Source organism: Lucilia sericata, unplaced genomic scaffold (assembly GCF_015586225.1).
Source record: "Lucilia sericata isolate MDLA Ls3-8-SP2 unplaced genomic scaffold, ASM1558622v1 Contig002413F_arrow, whole genome shotgun sequence".
NCBI lineage: Eukaryota > Metazoa > Arthropoda > Insecta > Diptera > Calliphoridae > Lucilia > Lucilia sericata.
In genome coordinates, this window is record NW_023996206.1 from 1 (window position 1) to 24,737 (window position 24,737).

The 24,737-nt window shown below is 31.3% G+C and overlaps 1 protein-coding gene across 1 annotated transcript; it reads left to right on the top strand.

Annotated features, from left to right (window-relative positions):
• The first annotated feature begins 2,823 nt into the window (after positions 1–2,823).
• On the top strand, positions 2,824–4,018 carry LOC119613900 (lectin subunit alpha-like). Its single transcript, XM_037969971.1, has 3 exons — positions 2,824–3,168; positions 3,226–3,337; positions 3,389–4,018. Exons 1-3 carry the CDS (start codon positions 3,037–3,039, stop codon positions 3,832–3,834), a joined length of 690 nt encoding a protein of 229 aa, XP_037825899.1. The 5' UTR covers positions 2,824–3,036; the 3' UTR covers positions 3,835–4,018.
• Positions 4,019–24,737: the final 20,719 nt, after the last annotated feature.

The following is a 24,737-nucleotide window of genomic DNA, read 5'->3' on the forward strand; positions in this document are numbered from 1 at the left end:
GAGTACTTCTATTTGTACACTCAAGAAAATATTGCTGTTATATTAATCTAATTTTATTAAATCTGATAATAGTTGATTTCTACAATTCATTAATTATACATGAAATTTAAATTATAATATTAGGCTGGTCCACGTACGATTAGTGCTATTTCTAGCCGTAGCAAGAAATATTTTTAACAAAAACTATTGCTAAGTAGTCAATTGACTAGTCGCTATAATGCCCATTAGTCAACAGTGTAGTCCATAAACCAATCTCCATAATTGTCTGTAGACTAGTCTATAGAGTAACCAAAAGGATGGTCAGTAGACTAGTCTATAAACCGAAATGTGGAAAAGTCCATATCTTAGTCCATAAACAGCTTTGTTGTGACATAAACCAATCAATAGAGTAAATATTCGGATAGCTCACCACCTGACAGATAATTAATCTATAGACTAATCAACATACTAGCTATAGACAATAGAAATCTTGTCTATTGATTAGTTCGTAGACTAGTCGACTAATTTATAGACTATATAGGCCAGTCCATGGACTAGTTTATAGACCAGTACATAAAATAATCAATAGACTGTTTAATAAACTCTTCCATAGACTAGTCCACAATCTTATCTAATGGCTATTTCGCAGACTAGTCAATACACAAGTCATAGCATAACTTAGACTTGGTTTATAAACTAGTCAATATACCAGTCCATAAACTTGACAATATTGTATTCCTCCTTATAGTCAGTAGTAACTATTTTATAGACTAATCCGTAGAAGTGCTCAATAAGTAGCTAGAATACTAGAGACTAGTCAATAAACTAATCCATGGACTAGTCCATAGACTAATCTAAAAACTAGTCCGTAGACTAGAGATTAGACTAGACAATAAACTAGTTTTTGATTATCTATCTATCTATCTATCTATCTATCTATCTATCTATCTATCTATCTATCTATCTATCTATCTATCTATCTATCTATCTATCTATCTATCTATCTATCTATCTATCTATCTATCCTATCTAGCTAATCTATCTATCTATCTATCTATCTATCTATCTCTATCTATCTACTATCTATCTATCTATCTATCTATCTATCTATCTGATCTATCTATCTATCTATCTATCTATCTATCTATCTATCTATCTATCTAGCTATCTATCTATCTATCTATCTATCTATCTATCTATCTATCTATCTATTCTATCTATCTATCTATCTATCTATCTATCTATCACTATCTATCTATCTATCTATCTATCTATCTAATCTATCTATCTATCTATCTATCTATCTATCTATCTATCTATCTATCTATCTAGCTATCTATCTATCTATCTATCTATCTACGTCTATCTATCTATCTATCTTCTTATCTATCTATCTATCTATCTATCTATCTATCTATCTATCTATCTATCTATCTATCTATCTTATCTATCTATCGATCTATCTATCTATCTACTATCTATCTACTTCTATCTATCTATCTATCTATCTATCTATCTATCTATCTATCTATCTATATATCTATCTATCTATCTATCTATCTATCTATCTATCTATCTATCTATCTATCTATCTATCTATCTATCTATCTATCACAGTGATGTAGGGGTAACTTATCACACTGATATACCACTACGATCTTTACATATGATTCAAAAATGAACTGCGATGTTGGTTCTGGTGTCTTCTTCCCCACAACTTTCGTCTTTTTCAGGCTGAAATATTTGCGATTATGTCAGACTGTAGGGTACCATATGACCTCAATATACGTGGCAACATATGAATATTTGTCGATAGTCAAACTGCACTACCTTTATCAAACTTTTACCTTACCACTTCCCACTGAAACCGGTATCTCACAAGCTAAAGTTTTGGACTTTGTCTTGTCTCGGTTATTGAAGAGGTCCTTTCGGGGTGCGCGGTAAACCAAGATACTTAAGCAACGTGCTTGTACATCGACTGGCAGAACCATGTACAACCATGTACATGTCGAGAAATAAGGCTGTCAACACATGTGTACATGTAAAGCACTTCGACATCATACTCGACTGTTGGTTCTCCCGGGGCATGTTTCCATGATGATAGATCCCATCTTGGTGTATTGCAATCCCGGGTTAAAGAGGTGCTACTAAAACATCTGCTCTGCCGGGATTATAAACTGGTGATGATCAAATGCCTTGACTTGAAATGATTTGACATGGGGTCGAACCAGAACGCCATATAATCTGGTAAAACGGGTGGCCAGTTGGCCGAAGGGCTTTGTCCTCGATGTTCATTTGGTTGAGATTTCTTCGGGATTCACTTAGTGGCTTTGGGTTAATAACCAAATTCGTAGAGTTGGTTTAAGGTCAGATATATCAAAATGTCATATATGGCTCTCTTCGGTGTTGTTGCCATGTACAAAAATTGACACCGTCTCCAGTCTACCGTCAAGACAGGTAAAGCACTCAGATATTCTTTTTCGACTGCTGGTTTTCAATGCATTATATCAGCGGAAACTGAAGGGTATAAATGTATCAGAATATACCAAGGTGAGGAATATTTTAAATTTTAAAGGTATATTTGCTATTTTTTTAAACCCCTATTCAAGTAAACACTGCAAATACAAACTGTGTCTGATTCATTGCACTAAAACTCAATGTTGTGTATCTTTCTGTAGACCTGTTCTTAATATACAATTGGTTCAAAGTGTATCGCTTAAATAAGGGGAATTACACTTAAAATGCGCAATGCAAAAGTGATTTAATTAAAATTGAACAAATTTATTTATTACAGATATGTATTTGAGATGAAAAAGTGAGTAAATTTATAAAACGATCAATAAATTCCAGTTTCTTTTGATAAACAAGAGAATTTATACAAATTTAATATAAGAATAGAATGGAAGAAGTCAATACGATTAACAAGACCTTATATAGCAGCTACCCGTAAGATAGGTTGTTTGCACTCTCACGGAACCATCTCTATTTTCCACAAATCATGCAAGACAACTTGATTTTATAAAATCATTATATTCAGTTACTTAACGAATTCAAACAATGAAACATCTACAGAATATAAGAAATCTGTCAATTTTTGCTTTAATTGCTTTTTTCTCTCTGGTGAAAAGTGCACCAGAATGGGCCACAACCGAGGATGGTTCAAAATATTTAATCGAAAACAAATATGAGGTAAATTTATTAAACAAACTGTAAATAAGAGAATCAATTTAACAATTATTTACTTAGTATTCCTGGTTGGAGGCTTTACATGAATGTGCCAAAAGAAATTTATCTCTAGCAAAAATAGATACTGCCGATAAAAATTATTATTTAGTAAAATTATTAAAAAATCGTTTTGGTAAGTTTAGGCAATATAAAATAAGTACATTAATACAATTTATACTTTTAGGCATTGGACTTGATCTATGGATTGGTGCTACCGCCTCTACGGCTGAACATTCAAAGCGTAAATTTGTCTGGGTTTCGAATGGTAAAACATTTAATTTTGCCAACTGGGAAGAAGGAGAACCCAACAATTTAGGTGGTAATCAACCCTGTGTTCATACATGGTCAAAAACAAATAATTTCACCTGGGCCGATGGTCAAGAGCATTTGAAATATGGTTACATTTGTGAAGAAACTTTCATTTCTCACTACCGCCAGGAAATGGAAAAGAAACGTCACTCGATTAATGAAATCGCAGAACAATTGTTATTGTATTTTAAAGAAAAACAAAAACACATCGAAGAGATAAATCACGCCCAAGAGATACTAATAAAGCAGATAAATATTGAATTAGAGGAAAAGTTAGAACAGGCTAAAAAACTAATTGATAGTATTTTAGATGTAAATTAAATATATTTAAGTCCATTCACACTCTACAACCAGTTATGGTTAAACAAGTAGATATTTAGAAGGTTTCAATAATTTTTATATGAAAACTGTCAATTATTCTAAACTCTCAAATAATTAAAACATACATTGAGAAAATGTTACATTTAATTAATTGAATGTAATTGTTAATTAAAATATAATATATAATTATATAAATAATTGTGTAAAAAAATCTGGCCCTTTTGCTGTATATCGAACTGACCCGGAGAAACCGGATAAAATCTGCCCATATAAGTGGATCTTATATGGGAGCTATGACCAATTGAGGGCTGATCCAGAAAAACTTTCGTAAACATATTAATGTGAGGCATAGCGTTATATAGGCACATTTCGTCTGCTCTTGCATACTCGTGGAATTCAAAATATAAGAACCAAATTTAACAAGTAAGAGTGTTATATTCGACTATGCCGAATCTTTTATACCCACCATCAAACCTCGTTTGACTCGAATAAAACTTACTTATGTCGAATTTCATCTAAATACTGGTATATTTAGGCCAGTTATAAGCGTTAAAGTAATTTTCTGAAGGGGACCTTATATAGGGGGGTAGGGTCAATTATGGGTCGATCCTCATAAAATTTGGTAGACAGAATTTGGTTCGTTTTAAATTTATTTGTGTCGAATTTCATCGCTTCACTCTTATTTTTAAACCATTAATGAGCTTATCAGTCATTTTCTGAAGGGGACCTTATATGGGGTAGGGTCAATCATGGGCCGATCCTCATAAAATTTTTTAGATAGATTTTGACTCGTATGAAACTTACTTATGTCGAATTTAATCTATATACTAGTATTTTTAAGCCAGTAATGAGCGTTAAAGTCATTTTCTGAAGGGGACCTTATATGGGGGGTAGGGTCAATCATGGACCGATCCTCATAAAATTTTTTAGATAGATTTTGACTCGTATGAAACTTACTTATGTCGAATTTAATCTATATACTAGTATTTCTAAGCCAGTAATGAGCGTTAAAGTCATTTTCAAAAGGGGACCTTATATGGGGGGTAGGGTCAATTATGGACCGATCCTCATAAAATTTTGCATACTGATTTTGGATCGTAAGAAACTTACTTATGTCGAATTTCATCGCTATATTCGTATTTTTAAACAAGTTATGGCTGTTAAAGCTGCTTTTCGAGAGGCGACTTGTATGGGGGCTATCCGAAAACGTGGACCGATATTGCCCATTTTCAATACCAAACAAACCTTATCTATAAGAAATATTTATGTGAAATTTCAACCCTCTAGCTCTTTTCATTCGGGCTCTATCGTGCTTTCAACAGACAGACAGACGGACAGACATGGCATGATCGTCTTAGAATTTAATGAGGACCCAGAATATATATACTTTTGTGGGTCTATGACCAATATTTCGATGTGTTGCAAACGGAAAATCAATATACCCCCCATCTTTTTTGACAATTGGGTGAGAACCTTCCACAGGTCGTTCGGTAAGTAGCCATGGAGGAGGTATTAATAATACAGGCCGAACGAAGGAGGGGAAGGCTAGGAAAGGGAAGTTGGGGCATTTATCTCCGACTGACGATGAGCTTGCTAACGTTCAGACTGATAAGATAACATCCCCTACCGATGAGGCCAAGGGAATTTAAAGACATTAAAGGGGACCGTCCACAGGTCAATCGGCAAGTTGCCGTGGAGGAGAAGCCAAGAGCCCCTCCTCGAGGTATTAATAATACAGGCCGAGCGAGAGAGGAGAAGGCTAGGAACGGGACTTTGAGGTCTCTCGCCTTTCTCGTCAAGGAAGAGGCTCCTACTCAGAAGGCACCGACAAAGCATTGCTAAATTCGAAAGAATATGCGGTCCAGTTGGTGACGTTCTATATTGGTACATTCCCTGGGGACAACAGGTGGATGCTAGCACTCAAAAGAGTGATGTGTCGATAGCATCATCAACCTGCAGTCGGCTAAAAGGCCAAGATGGTGGTATCCCAAAAAACAAGGCGCTCATGTCTTCGAAGCGAGCTGCGGAGTTCAAAACACTAACAAAGTGGCCACAACACCAGGAAAGGTAAAGTGGACTGGTAAACTTCCGGCTCGCTCTTCTACTGACCACTGCAAGAATCTCAGTAAAGGAAAGGTCTCCGGAAGTGACCGACCCTTCAAACCAACAACAACAATACACGACGTTTTCAAATCAACAAAAAGATAAATAAAACATGATGTTGTCAAATCATAGACGTAGATTCGATTTACGACTGGTGGTGGCTTACTACGAAAATTTACAATTTTTTTAATAAAATTTATTTATTTTTATGGGAGTGAAAACGATGTGTTATCAAAGTGTCAACGCTACGTTGTTTTCTAAATGTTAACAAACGTGGAAAGCTCACTCTTGAAAACGGATTGTATCAATTTCATTTCCTTTCAACTGGTTTTTCCTTTGTGTAGAGCATCTATAAAAGGGTGTAAATGAGAGTCTATAAAGGGAACTTTCTGGTACTTTTTATCTTTTCAAGAGGTACTTTTTAAATTTTCTAAAATATTGTATCTATTGTAAAATTATACATTCAGAGTCCTGAGTGAATGGAAATTCATAGGAATGGAATTTTTGGTACTTTTTCGTTCTACAGCTGGAATTTTTCGCCCTTCCTGTTGTGTCTTCTTCTAAAATTTCCTATAATTCGATCGTAGATACATAAAATTAAACTTCAGGGTCAGAGTGAATGAAAATGAATAAAAGGCTACTTTTCCGGATAATTTTTTAGTTTTCGATAATATTGAACTTAGAAACATGAAATTAAACATTCAGTGGACTGAGTGAATGGTAGTTCGATCGGACAGTCCCGAACTAACTAACTTTGAATTAACCCTTAGCCACCGACTGCCCAGGTGAGTAGCTATTTTAACATGTGCTTGTCCTACGAGGAAGTCAATCATCACCCCATGGATTACGAAGAGACAGACAAAAAGTTTAAGTTTGTTTTTAAGTGTCCAATCTGTCGCTTACAAAGGGGACACTCAAGTGACGATTATCTTCACCCTCGTTTACAAAGAGTACATCCCTGACTAAAGACGAATTAGAGCCAGCCAGGTGGTTAGACGTCGTGGAAATCAATGTCTTTTTCGCATGCATGCCGAACTACTGGGATTTTAATACTTTATAATATTGAAGCCCTTATTAAATGAGATGTTATTGTGAAATTATTGGTACTTTGTCGTAAAACCATTTTGATGGGTTTTATTTTTTCAGTCGTGGGTTTTATTTTTCATATAATTACCCATATGTTTTACCTGCTACCCATATGTTGTAATTAGAAAATAATTTTCGTAGAATTAAAAATATAATATTGTTCAACCAGTTTTTTACATATCTTAAATATTACCTGTCTGAACTATACCTACCTCGAAAATCCTTCACAAAATAAAATAAAACTCCATGAACAAAGCAATTTGTATCTTATTTAATTCGTGAGTTCTTTGTCAATAGACGTGTTCATATAGATAGAGTGAAAATGTGCGATATAGAAAAATTCCAAACGACGAATGATTTGAAACAAAAAATCACTGAATTGGTCGTTCAGTGGATTGCTCTTAATTGCAGACCATTTAATATATCAAATGACGAAGGCTTATTAAATTTGCTTGATTTTTGTGTTAAAACTGGTGACAAATTTGGAAGAAATTTAGATGTAAAAAGCCTCATGCCAGACTCAGAAATGGTATTACAAAATATTACAAATCTTTATGAGAACGAACATAAAATTCTTAAAGACGAATTAAACTTAATAAAAGATGTGGGACTTAATATCTCATGCGATTTATGGGCCAACAACTTTACGAGCACATTATACGTTGGTGTTGCAGTACATTATATCAAAGATGGAAAGTTAATTCGCAAAACTCTAGGGATATGTGAAATGGAAAGCATGACCAATACTGGTAAGTTTCTTACAGCATTTCTTACAGTAAATTTTTATTAATTTTAAATCTCTCTTATTTTTTAAGGAAGAAATATACAGAATAAAGTCGATAAAATATTAATGGACTTCAATTGCAAATTAAGTGATACGGTATCAATTGTTACTGAAATGTGCCCAGTTATGCATTCAGCATTCGAGAAGCATAACAACATATTCTGCATTAATCACCTTCTAAAGCAGGTATTAGAAAAAGCCCATTCCAGAACATCCGAAGTACATGCAGTGACGATAGCTTGTTCCGAAATAGCTCAGTATTTCATAAAATCAGGTCATAGCATCCGCTTTACTTTGGAAAACTATACTTCAAATTTTTATTTGTTGAGATCAATTCAGCAAAATTGGTCTGATATTAACCAAATATTACAAGATAAACCAGAGATGTTCAGAATGTCTAACCTTAATTTGGCTCATATCAATGAAATAATTGATGTTTTAAAACCCTTTGAGGAAGTTACGAGGCTTTTTGAAGAAATGAATTACCCGACAATCCATCAAGTTTATCCTCAAATAAGAAGACTGAAAACCGTAACTTGCAGAATAAATTCAAGTGACTCGAAATTTATAAAAGTATTTAAAAGGAATCTTCTACATTTTATGGATACGATTATTGATGAAAACATTAAGGACTTCCACAAAATTGCACTCTTTTTATTTCCACCAGCAAATAAATTGAAGAATTTTGATCAAAACGAAAAGGATTATATTCACAAAAGCTGCAAGGAAATGCTAAAGAGATACGAGGAAAATACAGGATCTATCTCAAATAATATTCAGGAACTTGAAAATGACAATGATGATGCTTTTAATGATTTCGTCCAAATTGCTGTTAATCCACCAGAGAGCGATGATAAAATACAGAATGAAATCATAAGATATGAAAGCCAGACGATCTTATACTACAAGGAATTCGATCCATTGGAGTGGTGGAATTCACACAAACGAGAATACCCTTTATTGTACAAACTAAGTACGTGTGTTTTGCCAACACCAGCCAGTTCGAAAATATCGGAAAGACTTTTTTCAAAGGCACGCAACATGTTATCAGAAAAGGGATCAAAAGTCGGAAGAAATCTCAGTTTTTTAAACCAAATTATGTTTTTACATAACAATTTAGATTTGAGTACTATATGTTAGTTATATTTTATTATTTATATCAAAAAAAATATATTATTTTTCAATCTAATAAAAATATATTTCAAACTTACACTAAATGCTGTACCATTGATCACTGTTAGAGAAAACCTATACCGGAATCATCAATTCAGTTCTGAAAAATTCATTCAATTTGCCATTATATTCTACAAGGTCAAAAAGGGATAAATATTCGCTTCCTATTTTGAGCTTAATTATATCCTCCACCACCATCAGTGGTGATAGAGGGTATATTCCGTGTGTAACACCAAGAAATATTCATCTGAGACCCAACAAAGTATATATATTCTGGGTCATTATCAAATTCTGAGTCGATTTAGCTACGATAAAACGAAGCGGTAGAATTAACCAAATTCACCCAAAAAGTACTTCATTTTCTTAAGTTGTTTGGTATTGAAAATGAACAAAATCGGTTCACATCTGTAAAAGTTATGAATCAAAATTTAAAACAACTCCGAAAAAATAAGCATTTCTTACACATTCTGATGCAATTTTTACGAAAACTATGCAATATAATTCCATGAAAATCATCATACTTTCGTTTCTACAAGAGAGCTTGATCCCAGTTGAAAATTGGAGGAATCGGTCCACAATTTCGTATACCTGCCATATAAAAGTACATATTACCGGAAAATGAGTTTTTTGTTAATAACTTCCGCCAGAATGTTGATATCTTCACAAAATTTTACAAATTAAAATCTTATGTCAATAGAATTCATTGAGAAAAAACATTTCTGGATCGGTCCATAATTGGACATAGCTCCCATACAAGATCACTTCCCGAAAATCACTTAAACGCACATAACTTATTACTAAATTAATATATAATATATATAACATATAAAATTTAGTATAAGTATTGCTCTTATATACAGAAATATGACTATAAAATTTTTTTCCGATCGGTCCATAATTAGTCATAGCTCCCATACAAGGTCCCTTACCGAAAATCACTTAAACGCACATAACTTATTACTAAATTAATATATCCATATAAAATTTGGTACAAGTATTGCCCTTATATACAGAAATATTACTATGAAATTGTTTTCCGATCGGTCTAAAATTGGTCATAGCTCCCCTACAAGTTCCTCTCCTGAAAATTACTTAAAAACACATGCCTCATTATTAAATACAGATATTCATATAAAATTTAGTACAAGTATTGCCCTTATATACAGAAATGTTACTCTGAAATTTTTTTCTGATCTGCCCATACAAGGTCACCTTCCGAAAATCACTTAAACGCACATTACTTATACTAAATTACGATATAGATACAAAAGTTGACTGCAATATAGCTTTTATGTATAGAAATTTTGCTTTTGATTCGGCTCAGCCAAATATAGCACTCTAACTTGTTGTTCTTTAACTGGTACTATCCCAGCAGTTTGGCCGGACAGTCCCAAACTACCTATTGAACCTACCACTTTAAGTTACCCTTAGCCACCGACTACCCAGGTGACTAGCTACTTTAACATGTGCTTGTCCTACGAGGAAGTCAATCGCCACCCCATAGATTACGAGGAGACAGACAAAAAGTTTAAGTTTGTTTTTTATATTTCAAGTGACGATTATCTTCACCCTCGTTTACAAAAAGTACATCCCTGACGTAAGATGAATTAGAGCCAACCAGGTGGTTAGACGTTAGTGGAAATCACTTTTTCTTTTTCGGATCCATTGACTCTTTGCCGAACTGCTGGAATTTGAATCCTTTGTAATATTGAAGTAAAAACGCCAATTTGACTGATTATATGAAAATCTATAAAAGGACACTTTCTGGTACTTTTTGATTTGTCTGTATATTTGTTCCAGAAACATAAAATCAGACAATTAAGATCCTGGTAGAATTAAAATCTATAAGAGTGAACTATTTGCTATTCTACTGGTACTTTTTAAAACCGTACGTCAGGTACTTTCCGTTTTCCAACTGGTAATTCTTTGTGAATTCTCCTGCAATAATGGGATGTTATTGTGGAATTATTGGTACTTTATCGTAAAACCATTTTGAAGGGTTTAGTTTTTCATAGAAATACCCATATGTTTTACCTGGTACCCATATGTTGTAATTAGAAAATAATTTTCGTAGAATTAAAAATATAATATTGTTCAACCAGTTTTTTACAAAACTTAAATATTACCTGCCTGAACTATACCTACCTCGAAAATCCTTCACAAAATAAAATAAAACTCCATGAACAAAGCAATTTGTATCTTATTTAATTCGTGAGTTCTTTCTCAATAGACGTGTTCATATAGATAGAGTGAAAATGTGCGATATAGAAAAATTCCAAACGACGAATGATTTGACACAAAAACTCACTAAATTGGTTGTTCAGTGGATGGTTCTTAATTGTAGACCATTTAATAATATAACCAATGACGAAGGCTTATTAAAATTGCTTGATTTTTGTGTTAAAACTGGTGACAAATTTGGAAGAAATTTAGATGTAAAAAGCCTCATGCCAGACTCAGAAACGGTATTACAAAATATTACAAATCTTTATGAGAACGAACACAAAATTCTTAAAGGCGAATTAATTTTAATAAAAGAAGTGGGACTTAATATCTCATGCGATTTATGGACCGACAACTTTACGAAATCCTTATACGTTGGTGTTGCAGTGCATTATATTAAAGATGGAAAGTTAATTCACAAAACCCTAGGGATAGTTGAAATGGAAAGCGAGAGACTTAGTGGTAAGTTTCTTATAGCATTTCTTACAGTCGATTTTTATTAATTTTAACTCTATATTATTTTTGAAGGAAGAAATATACGGAATGAAGTCAATAAAATATTAATGGACTTCAATTGCAAATTAAATGATACGGTATCAATTGTTACTAAAAGAGGCTCATATATGAAATCAGCATTCGAAAAGGATAACAACATATTCTGCATTAATCACCTTCTAAGGCAGGTATTAGAAAAAGCCATTTACAGTACACCCAAAGTACATGCATTGATGATGGGTTGTTTCAATATAGCTAAGCATTTCAAAGAGTCAGGTCTTAACATCAGCTTTAACGATACTTTGAAAAACTTTACTCCATATTTTTATATCATGAGATCAGTTCAACAAAATTGGTCTGATATTAAACACATATTACAAGATAAACCAGAGATTTGCATAATGTCTAACCTTAATTTGGAGCACATCAATGATATAATTGATGTTTTAAAACCTTTCGAGGAAGTTGTGAGGCTTTTGGAAGGAAAGAATTGTCCAACAATCCATCAAGTATATCCTCAAATAAGACGACTGAAAATCGTAACTGGCAGAATAAATTCAAGTGATTCGGAATTTAGAAAAGTATTAAAGGAGAATCTTCTACATTTTATGGATACGATTATTGATGAAAACATTAAGGACTTCCACAAAATTGCACTCTTTTTATTTCCACCAGCAAATAAATTGAAGAATTTTGATCAAAATGAAAAGGATTATATTCACAAAAGCTGCAAGGAAATGATAAAGAGGAACGAGGAAAATACAGGACCTATCTCAAATAATATTCAGGAACTTGAAAATGACAATGATGATGCTTTTAATGATTTCGTCCAAATTGCTGTTAATCCACCAGAGAGCGATGATAAAATATTGAATGAAATCATAAGATATGAAAGCCAGACGATCTTATACTACAAGGAATTCGATCCATTGGAGTGGTGGAATTCACACAAACGAGAATACCCTTTACTGTACAAACTAAGTACATTTGTTTTGGCCATACCAGCCAGTTCGGAAACATCGGAAAGACTTTTTTCAAAGGCACTAAACTCAATATCAGAAGTGGGATCAGAAGTGGAAAGAAATCCCACTATTGTAAACCAAATTATGTTTTTACATAACAATTTAGATTTGAGTAATAAATTTTAGTTATATTTTATTATTTATATTTAAAAAATATAATAAAAATATATTTCAAACTTACTCTAAATGCTGTACCATTTATCATTGTTAGCGACAACTTAAGATCTAAACCCCGGTCATCAATTCAGGTCTAAAAAATTCATTCAATTTGACATTATCTTCTTTACTTCGACTTTTAATAAAAATGAGATCTATTTTTTACATACTTCGAAGTTTATTGGAACGACAAAATCGTTTGAATGAAATTCTACTGTTTTACCAAACTTATTTTTTATCCATAAGACTTCGGAATTTAGACAGACCACTTGTTTGAATGCCCCGACATATTTTGTAACTGGTAGGCTTTCGTCGAAATTAAATACGATTATCGCAGTAGCGATCAGTGTTGCCATCTTTTCCCTCTATTTCCCGCCAAATTATGTAACAAAAACCGATAGAAATTGTCAGATCTAGGTTTTTGCAAAAACCACTAGAAAACATCAAATTTAATCAATAACAACAACTAGACTGTGGAATAAGCTATAGACCAGGCTAGACTATATACTAGACTATAGACTAGACCATAGACTAGACTATAGACTAGACTATAGACTAGACTATAGACTAGACCATAGACTAGACTATAGACTAGACTATCGACTAGACTATAGACTAGACTATAGACTAGAATATAGACTAGACTATAGACTAGACTATAGACTAGACTATAGACTAGACTATAGACTAGACTATAGACTAGACTATAGACTAGACTATAGACTAGACTATAGACTAGACTATAGACTAGACTATAGACTAGACTATAGACTAGACTATAGACTAGACTATAGACTAGACTATAGAGTAGACTATAGACTAGGCTATAGACTAGACTATAGACCAGACTGTAGACTAGACTATCGACTAGACTATAGACTAGACTATAGACTAGACTATAGACTAGACTATAGACTAGACTATAGACTAGACTATAGACTAGACTATAGACTAGACTATAGACTAGACTGTAGACTAGACTATAGACTAGACTATAGACTAGACTATAGACTAGACTATAGACTAGACTATAGACTAGACTATAGACTAGACTATAGACTAGACTATAGACTAGACTATAGACTAGACTATAGACTAGACTATAGACTACACTATAGACTAGACTATAGACTAGACTATAGACTAGACTATAGACTAGACTATAGACTAGACTATAGACTAGACTATGGACTTACTAAGGGTTAAGGATGTGGCCTCCGGTAGGTTAGTGGTTAGTGTTCTAGTCAGTTAAATGGAAGTCGTGGGTTTGATTCCCACCTTAGGCATAAGTACGGGAGCGCACAACAGGCCTGATGGAGGTCTTGGCGTATTTCTTCGGATTTAATGTCACATTCATCCTCCTTTCAAACTAAACGAACTAACTAACGAACGAACGAACGAACGAACGAACTAACGAACGAAGAACGAACGACGAACGAACGAACGAACGAACGAACGAACGAACGAACGAACGAACGAACGAACGAAACGAACGAACGAACGAACGAACGAAAGAAGAACGAACGAACAACTAACTAACTAACTAACTAACTAACTAACTAACTAACTAACTACTACTAACTAACTAACTAACTAACTAACTAACTAACTAACTAACTAACTAACTAACTAACTAACTAACTAACTAACTAACTACTAACTAACTAACTAACTAACTACTACTAACTAACTAACTAACTAACTAACTAACTACCTAACTAACTAATTAATTAACTATGTATAGACAAATCTTCACAATTTCCCACAAACCACTACAAAGCGTTTTTTACCGGAACTTCCGTTAAAAACCATAACATTTTTTGGTAAAAACATCAATTTGACAGCAGTGGTAGCGTTCATTTTCAGATAGTATGATACCACAGGAACATTAAGTAACTACGTCTATTAAACTGAGTTTCTGAATATTAAACAATAATTCTGTGGTAAAAAGACAAAAGTATATACATACATAAGTTGTTATTTGTACTTTTCAGGAGAACGTTTTAATGTTTTAAATTCCAATACAATACTATAGTAAAATACATTTTAAAAAAATCGATATTTTCAAAAGTTCTGATTCGATCTTTATGAACAAAATTTACACAATATAGAGTTGAGTACGGCGTATGATGTTTTCTTTTGTCTTACCGCAACACTTTTTTAATTTTCTTTTTACACACATTGAAATAAAACATTTGAAATTTTTTATTTATGGACATATTTTTGCAATTAAACTTTATTACTTAATTATTTTATTTATTTATACATTATTTTAGATATAATTTCTTTCAATATCTATAAGTATAAAAATATACAAAGATGTTTACAAATATAGAAAATAAAGCAGTATCTAGGTATTTATGTTATTTATATAGGCAAAAAAATCAAATTTTTTAAAAAAATATATAAATTTAAAATTATATCAAAATTATTATTTAAAAAAAAACTTATTTTTTATTAAAATAAATAATTGGATTTAAATGCTTTTACTGGATTTTAAAGATTTAAAAGAGAATATTTAAAATATATATGATTTTTTTTAAATTGGGCTTTAGAAGTAATTTGAGTATTGAAAATTTTGAACTTAAAGTTTAAAATTGTTTAAGGAATGCTGTTACTTAAAATTAATTTCAAAGTCATATAAAATATTTATAATAATGTTAAATTAACTAAAGTTAAAATAATATTTATTTTTACATTTTTAAAGAAAAAAAGTTTTTTTTTTAATTAATTTTCTATGACTGTTTAAAATAAATTTATAAGTTTAATTTATTTTTCTTTTTATAATTTGGCATTTTAGGATTTCGAAATTAATAATTTAATATTTTAAAATATTTATAAATTAATTTAAAATAATTTTTGTAAATGGAATGACTTGTTTTTTTTAAATTTTGCGTTTTTATTTAAAATTTAAAAGATTTTTAGTAATGATTTATAAAATTATTTGTTAAGGATTTTTCTTTTTTCTTAAAATCTTTTGACATTGTAATTAATATTTTTTATTTATTATTCAGAAAAAAAATCTGCAAATTATTTAAATAATTTTTTACATAATTTATTTTACATCCAGTTAATGACAAGCTTCATTATCAATTATTAATTGTAGAGTTTTATTTTTCTAGACTTAAAAATATTTTTTTTTTTTTTTTCTTAATTTTCTTAATTTTTGATTATTTATTAAGATTTTTATTATTATCTATTTGCAAGTATTAAGAGTTTTTATTATATTTCTTTTCTTATTAATTGAACAGTAGAAACAGAGATTTCCTATTATTTTGTTTTTTATCACAGCTGCATTTCAAGAATAATTTGCAAATTGGAAATAAGATAAATTTATTGGTATTTTATTAATAATAATAATTAATTTGCAATAGTGAGATTTTTGTATTAAAAGCATTAATTTTAGTTTGTAAATTTGTGTGTGAGGAGAGGGAGATTAAAAAGCCTTAAAAAGTATGCAAAAAAGTTTAATTTAATTGAATTTTAATTCTAAACTCACGATCGATCGAATAATTTGTATTCGATCTGCTTACGAGTTTTAACGCAAAATTTTATAAAAAAAAAACATAAATAATTAACATTATACAGAGACGTATCTGCAGATGGTAAATAGGTATATATATAAGGATATTCACACTCCAGTGACGACCATAACAAAATTGATAGGGCTCCGAGAGAACTCGAGCAACCCACGTAACCTAACCTAGAAAACACCATCAGAATTTTGCATTTTGTCACATAGGTTGTCATTACTTTCCCACAAAGTTATTTTGGGGAATCTAGAATCGTACGGGCTACCACAGGAGCTGGTCAATATAGGTTAATTGTATGAAACATCCAGCATCAAGTTTGCGGGGGATAATTGAGAAACGGATCAATTAGTTTTATCCGTCAGCGGGTTAAAACAAGGAGACCCTAAGTCTACAGTACTGTTTAATCTTGTTGTAGACACACTGATCCGCAAACTCCCAGTTGAACTCGGATGCAATTCAACAAACCATGGAACAAAATTAAATATTAAAGTTACAGCGTAATTTTATTGATCAGTTCGCAAGCCGTTCCGAACCTTTAAACATCTTCACATTGCAATAGTGAGTTTGTGGGTTCCATGACCATTTGTCAAAAATGTAAAGGGAAAATTGGAGTTTTCAGCAACATCGGCACGTAAATGCAGATGAGTGTTCAGACTCTTAATTGGATTATATCAGAAATTCTGAAACAAATAGAATAAGACTGAGAATAACCGTAAGAAGAAGAATAAGAGCTCCTCGTCTTCCTAAATACAGAGACAAACAAAACATCATATTTCAAAGGAGTCTCTAGTCAGACTTTTGAGAGTAATGAATATACTGAAAAGAGTAGGCATCTTACGCCAAAGTTGCCGAGAAAAGTTCTAATGGCTAATCAACCAGATTCTAATAAACACAGATCCAACATTGAATACGTTACAACTAACTCACTCATATATGTATATTGAGCGAAGTTAGTCTTGTTTAAAGTTTTATCCGATCAACGTCGCGAGATAGATAACACCACAAAATCAACCATGGATCAAAATTTATTAATTTGTTAAATACTTTTATTTATGTTTTTATTGAGCCAAAAATATTAATTAAATAACATTAAAGAGAAAAGGCCCAGCCGAAGTAGTATATAAGGGTACGGCTGTAAATTGGCAGAAGAGAGATCTAGAAAGTCATATGATCCATAACCTAGTTATTGAAAACAAAAATATATTAAAATGCGAGAGAATGATAACATTTGGAGTTAAAACAATGCTGGAATTAGAAATTATATATTATTTTCTTATCAGATTAAATTAAATATTATATGAAGAAACATTATTTGAAAATTAAAATGAGACATAAAAGACTGTCATAGCATGAAAACTGTTGAAGTTATTTTCCTATAAGCGAAAAACATATTTCACCCTTTTGAATTTAATTTATTTCACAGGACGAAACAATTTTTGGAAATTTAAACCATGTCTGAAATTATCACAACCAACACATCTAAAAAGGATCTTATAGAAATTCTGGAAGTTCTTATACTTTGAACCCATTGAATTCCATTTTATCCTTAGTTTATATTATGGGAATGACATCCGTTTCTACAACAGAAGCAGAAGATTTTTATAAAAATATAATTAATGACATCGATTCAAGATTCGACACTTCAGAAAACGAATATAATAAACACTTTGGTATATCAGAATAGAATAAGAAAGTATTACAAATGATGAAAGATGAAAATGAAGGAATACTTATGAAAGTATTTATAGGTTTAAGGTGTATTCGTTTAAAACAGAAGATCTAAAAGCTAAGGGGGTCAAAAATAATGTTGTAAAATACAAATACAATATACCGAAACAAAATTAGTTTTATTTTAAATGATATAACAGCATCCACCACAGAGCTACATATGTGTATCTCTCAGTACAATGCGAGCTTACTTTTAACTCAATTTTAAAATGACTTCTATTAAAAATGGCTATAGATGTGAGGTTAGATCTGATATTTGCCAGAACAAATATATTATAATAGTGACGATCAATATAATTTTCACCAAAGAAAGTAACATTGACACAACCATTGGTTTTAGACAATGATTTCCTGAATATATTCGAAAACGAAGATTTTTCTTTGGATCAAACGATTTAGATATAATTTCAGTGAACACTTAACTGGTGGAGACAGTGATAGAGAAAGAAATGAAGAAAAAGGATAAGAAAGAGAGGAAAATGAAAAAAACAAGCGTAGAGCTTTAAAAGAAGAGGTCCAAACGAAGGTCTTTCTAATTCATATCAATACGACTTAAGAGACTTTAAGAGGATAGGCCCCACAAAGAAGTAAGAGGCCATATTGATGGACTGCCTCCACAAAGTACAGAAGAATTTGATTGTTCAAACGAAAGAGTAAGAAAAGTGTTCATTGAAGGCTTTAGTGATAATCCTCTTAAACAGTGAGTGGTCCATGATATATTTAGAACATGGAAAATGTTGACAAGAGAAATGTTATTATGTGTACGGGAGTATTGACTTAAACGGTTAGAAGCTAAGGCTCTTATCGATAAACCACTTGTAAAGTTTTAAACAAAATGTTTAATTGTTTTTATTATAATAGGAGGGAAATTTAAATTAAACATAAAATACTGTCATAGCTTGAAAAATGTTAAGAGTTATTTGAAAATATATTTAGGCATTTTCAGAATAAACACAAATTTGCATACATTACATCGAGGTGAAATCTGCTACAACAGAGACAACAACAATACGAGTCAATGACGATGTTTATGGAGGAGGAGGATGAATTCCTAAATATTAGGTTTTTTTATTCAAAGTTTATAAACGTGTAACTAAATATTTCCTTTAATTTTCTTGTGTATGTTCAAGATCAATTTCAAGAATGCGATCTCTGGTACAACGATGTACCAGATATGGAACTAGCATCTAATTTTTGGATGCAGATGAAAGAAGAGAAGGTGTTCTTAATGCTAATCGAAGAACAGTTAGTAACTGTTCTTCTTAAGAGATTACATGGTACAACGATAAAGATGAGGTCATCTTTTATGAGGTTAAAGACAAATTTATCTTCGGTGAGCTACAAATTGATGAATATGGAGTATCGCTAGTTGCAGACGATCTCTAATAAAAATCAAAATGAACACAACTGGAGAAGGCGAAAAAATATGGAGCCTTTATCTTGTTCGCTTTTTTACCGAATGCGATCTCTGGTACGACGATGTACTAGATATGAAACTAACATTTGCATCTAATTTTTTGGATCCAGATGAAAGAAGAGAAGAAGTTCTTACCGCTAATTAAAGTGAACAATTAGCACTGTTTCTTCTTAGGACTGCAGCGAGAGGAGTATAAAAATGCGACCGAGTCGACCATATAGAGGTTACATGGTACAACGATAAAGGTGAGGTCGTCTTTTATGAGTTGGATACGAGATGTTGACCATGCAGAGATTACATGGATTAATAGTAAAGGACAGGTCGAATTTCATGAAGGTGATGATAAGTTTACATTTGGTGATAGCAATAATATATTGCATTAACATAAATAAATAATAATAAAAAATTAAAAATTAAATTTAAAAATATTTCTTTATTTCTTTCGATGAACTACAAATTGAAGAAACTGGAGTATCGCTAATAACAATCAAAATTAATACAATTGAATAAGTTGGTTAGTGGCATGCCACAGACAAAGTGAATAGGAATATTGATAAAATCCCTCTATAACATCATCTGTAACAAATCCCAGGACTAAAGTGTGTGAAATATTGTTAATATTTTTCCATAACAATTAATTATCAGCGTAAAAAAGTAACCGCATTTTGCAAGTGTGGAAAATTAAGCCGTTATTCATAGATATATAATTTCCATTTGCAGGATATTCAGATACAAAGAGCATATTTAAAAATATACAAACTTGTATTCCGAATGTGAATTCCTCATCGACTACATTAGTTGATAGACATTTATCGTATGCATTTTCTTACTATATTAAGTGTAATTTTAATAATAATTTAAGTAAATCTCAGTTAGAAACAGTTCCAAAGGAGGATACGCTTAGCAAAGGGACCAAAGCGCTTAAGTTGATAAAAAAAATCGACTCCAACTAATAGCGATGAATTGAAAAAGTTCTTGAGACTATTAGTATGGATGGGTCCTGTATGACTTGGTAGTATTTTATCTTACTGGTCTACAAGCGACATCTATACGAACAATTCTGCTCGTATTTTTTCGTGATAAGAAATGCAAGAATTATGTTGAAATTTTAGAATAAAAAGGGGTTGTTAGTAAAGAAATTTAATTATTTGAAATAATTATACTGTTTAATAAAGTAAAGAAAATATTTTGATTTTTAACTGGAGCGTTTGTCTTTTGTATTTGTATCCGAAGGTGATCTCTGGTATGATGAAGTATTGGAGATGGAGTTGGCATCTGTGTCCAATTTTTGGATGCAGATGTGAGAGGAAAAAAGATTTTTTCCACTAATAGAGAAGCTATTATATATATATATATATATATATATATATATATATATATATAGTAAGATCTCTGGTATGAAGTATTGGAAATGGAGTTGGCATTTGCGTCCAATTTTTGGATGCAGATGAGAGAGGAAAAGAGGTTTATTCCACTAATAGAGGAGCAATTGGCGCCTCTTCTGATCGAAACTGCGACAAAAGGAGGAATGAATTGCAAGATTTTTTTTTTTTTGTAAAACAAGCCACAAAAAATTGCAACTAAAAAAAACAATGAATTGAAATATATTTTTTCGTGATTGGAAATGCAAGAATTATGATGAAATTTTAGAATAAAAAGGGGTTGTTAGTAAAGAAATTTAATTATTTCAAATAATTAAACTGTTTAATAAAGTAAAGAAAATATTTTTTTTTAATGGAGCATTTGTCTTTTGTATTTGTCCCCGAAGGTGATCTCTAATTTTTGGATGCAGATGTGAGAGGAAAAAAGGTTTTTTTCATATAATCCCCATAATCTTAGATTTGATTCGTAAACATTTCACTCCACGAGGAAATATTCAAAAAGGAATAATACGTTTAAATGATAGACCACACCATATTGATCTAGTGTGTGTAAATTTGATACAGTTTATCGGTCGTTACAGACGCAAGGATATTGTTAAGGTGTTAACGAAGGATGAGGATGAATTCGATTAAAGAATAGACCACACCCTATTGATTTAGATAATCCTAGATTTGATTCGTGGACATTCCACTACACGAGGAAGAATTCTAAAAGGAATAATACGTTTAACTAATAGAACACACCATATTGATTTAGTGTGTGTAAATTTGATACAGTTTATCGGTCTGTATTACATTTTTTTATGAAATCAAGTAAAAAATTCTTAACTTAAGTGTATCGTTCTCCTTACAAGTAGTTTACAAGTTTAACAAAATTAAATGTATGTATACTATATGCTGAAATTGCTCTTCGCATATTTGCTAAGCCGGAGAGTATCTAACTGTCAATAGAGTGAGACATTCTGAGTGAGATCAGTAAGAGTGAGGTAGAGAGTAACTGAAAATATTGCAAACGGACAGTTGGATTAGTTCAATCTCAAAGACAAAGGCCTTTGAGGCTGCCAAGTGAAGAATAATGCCCAGTTTCAATGCGAACTTCACCTTAAAGTAGCAGCAAACTCTTTTCAATGAAATAGTGTTACATCATACTGATCTACAAGCGTTATCTATAGGATCAATATGATTCTTAAGATAATGTTGCGAAATCGTTTCGAGGTAGTGCTAGTAAATATGCTCTTTGCCAACGATGGAACCTTTCCAAAAGAGGATAGGATTGGAAAAGTGCAACCACTTGTTATCTTTAGTTGAAAATTTGACTGTTTTGTATTAATTTTTTAAAACAAATAAACGATCAAAATGATGATGATTCCCTTTTACTCGTGCTTCTGAAGGGTTTTAATTTGGAGGAAGTTTATGAATTCCTCAAACTGTGTTTCAGACGTAATTTGTATTGAAAAAAAGTGCATAATTCTAACAGGCCAACCATGACAAAGAACAAAGGACTCTAAAGACAGATAGAATAGACCGACCAATTCGAAAATTTACCTTCTTTATTCCGAAGGATAAATTCACACACACCTACCTGGCAAATTTCTTTAATCGACTAATGGATTTGCGCCCATCACGACAAACATTAATGTCAATCGCATGAACCATATACAAAATCTCAAATTCTAATTACACAGGTAGTAGATGAAGAAAAAGGCTATATAAGGATTAGTAAATATTTTGTGATAATTATGGATTTACGACCAAGTCGCTATGCGTTAATGACTGCATTAACAGGTGCTGGAATTACGTTCTCTGAGCCAGTATATATTAGACTTGTTTGTTTTTCATCAAATAAAATATTGTAATTCTTTAAATACAAAACCTTTATAACGTAATATGAAAAAATATATATTAGTCTTGTTTTTCATTATGTTGATTCGAATTCCATCGGTCCAAATATGTACCAATGTACTGTAAGCAGTAAGGTATATAAATACCAAATATGTATCAATGTACTGTAAGCAGTAAGGTATATAAATACCAAATATGTATCAATGTAATGTAAGCAGTAAGGTATATAAATACTAAAAATCCTATTTGGAACATGTTAAAACTCATAATCAACCCAAACATATTGTACTCCATTTGTATAATATTGTGTACCAATACAATATTATCAATCTGTACCAAAATAACCGAATTAAAAAATATGAAAAATATTTAATACCAATGAAATACAACTGTCACAGTTAAGACCAGAATATAATTATCAAGTGAAGAATACTGAGGAGTATTTAACACCAATGATGTGTCAGCAAAACCCAAACTAAAGGTTGGACTTTAATTAGAATAATTCAAGCTGAAATTAATATAATTAAGGCATCAATCGTAAAAGGATCTAGCAGGATAAGTACGTCAGAGAAACTGGCAAAAAGTGAACAGAGCATTAGAAAATCCTAATGGATTTCATTATATCTTAATAAATGATATATCGAGGTTAAATTAATATTATATATTAGCATAAACGTGTTAGGTTACGATTTCATTTTGTAGCATTTGCAAACTCCTAATTTAGGAAACATTTCTAAATTATTATAAAAAGTCTATAAAAATATAGAGCATAAAAAGTTCTTTAAGAAAATATTCAAATTTATTAATAAATCGCAATAATTAATAGATAATTTGTTAAGAAAAAATGTGATGTTGGCAGCGCAGTCGTAAGGAAAAAAATATGTATCACTACTTCGAGTAGTTTCACAAATTCTATAATAGTAAATAATAGTAAATGAAAATTCTCTCTTAAGATTATATATCAAAATTGGAGGAGCATTCTTGATAGTAAACGTTATAACAACAATAATGTATCAGCAAATCCAAAACTAGTGGTTGGACTTTAATAAGAATAATTCAAGCTGAAATTAACATAATTAAGGCATCAATCGTAAAAGGATCTAGCAGGATAAGTACGCCAGAGAAACTGGCAAAAAGTGAACAGAGCATTGGAAAATCCTAATGGATTTCATTATATATTAATAAATGATATATCGAGGAACAAATCTAAAATATAATTTTGCAGTATTTGCAAACTCCTAATTTAGGAAACATTTTTAAATTATTATAAAAAGTCTATAAAAATGTAGAGCATATAAAGTTTTTTAAGAAAATTTTCAAATTTGTTAATAAATCGCTTTAATTAATAGATAATTTGTTAAGAAAAAATGTGATGTTGGCAGCGCAGTCGTAAGGAAAAAATGTGTATCAATCGTTCTAATAGTTTCGCAACATGTAAGAAAAATCTTATTTATTAAACATGTTAAAACTCATAATCAACGTAAATATATTGTACTCCATTTGTACAATATTCAATGGTAAGGAAGGATATAAATCAACAATAATGTGTCAACAAATCCCAAACTAATGGTTGAACTTTAATTAGAGTAATACAAAGTGAAATTAACATAATTAAGGCATCAATCGTAAAAGGATCTAGCAGGATAAATACTCTAGAGAAACTAGTAAAAAGTGAACGCATAATTGGAAAATTCCAATGAATTTCGTTACCTCTTAATAAAAGATATAACGAGGTAAAAATAAAATTATATAATAGGTTACGATGAGGAAACAAACAAAATCATTGGCCCGTTTTACATAAGAAAGAAGAGAGGAAAAAAATCTAACATATAATTTTGTAGCATTTGCAAACTTCTAATTTATGAAACATTTTTAAATTATTATAAAAAGTCTATAAAAATGTAGAGCATAAAAAGTTCTATAAGAAAATATTCAAATTTGTTAATAAATCGCTTTAAT

Excerpts from the sequence above, each read along its gene's own strand:
- LOC119613900 (XM_037969971.1), top strand. The coding sequence starts at position 3,037 with ATGAAACATCTACAGAATATAAGAAATCTGTCAATTTTTGCTTTAATT. Across the intron at positions 3,169-3,225 it reads TAATCGAAAACAAATATGAG|TATTCCTGGTTGGAGGCTTT; the intron begins GTAAATTTATTA and ends TTATTTACTTAG. Across the intron at positions 3,338-3,388 it reads ATTATTAAAAAATCGTTTTG|GCATTGGACTTGATCTATGG; the intron begins GTAAGTTTAGGC and ends TTATACTTTTAG.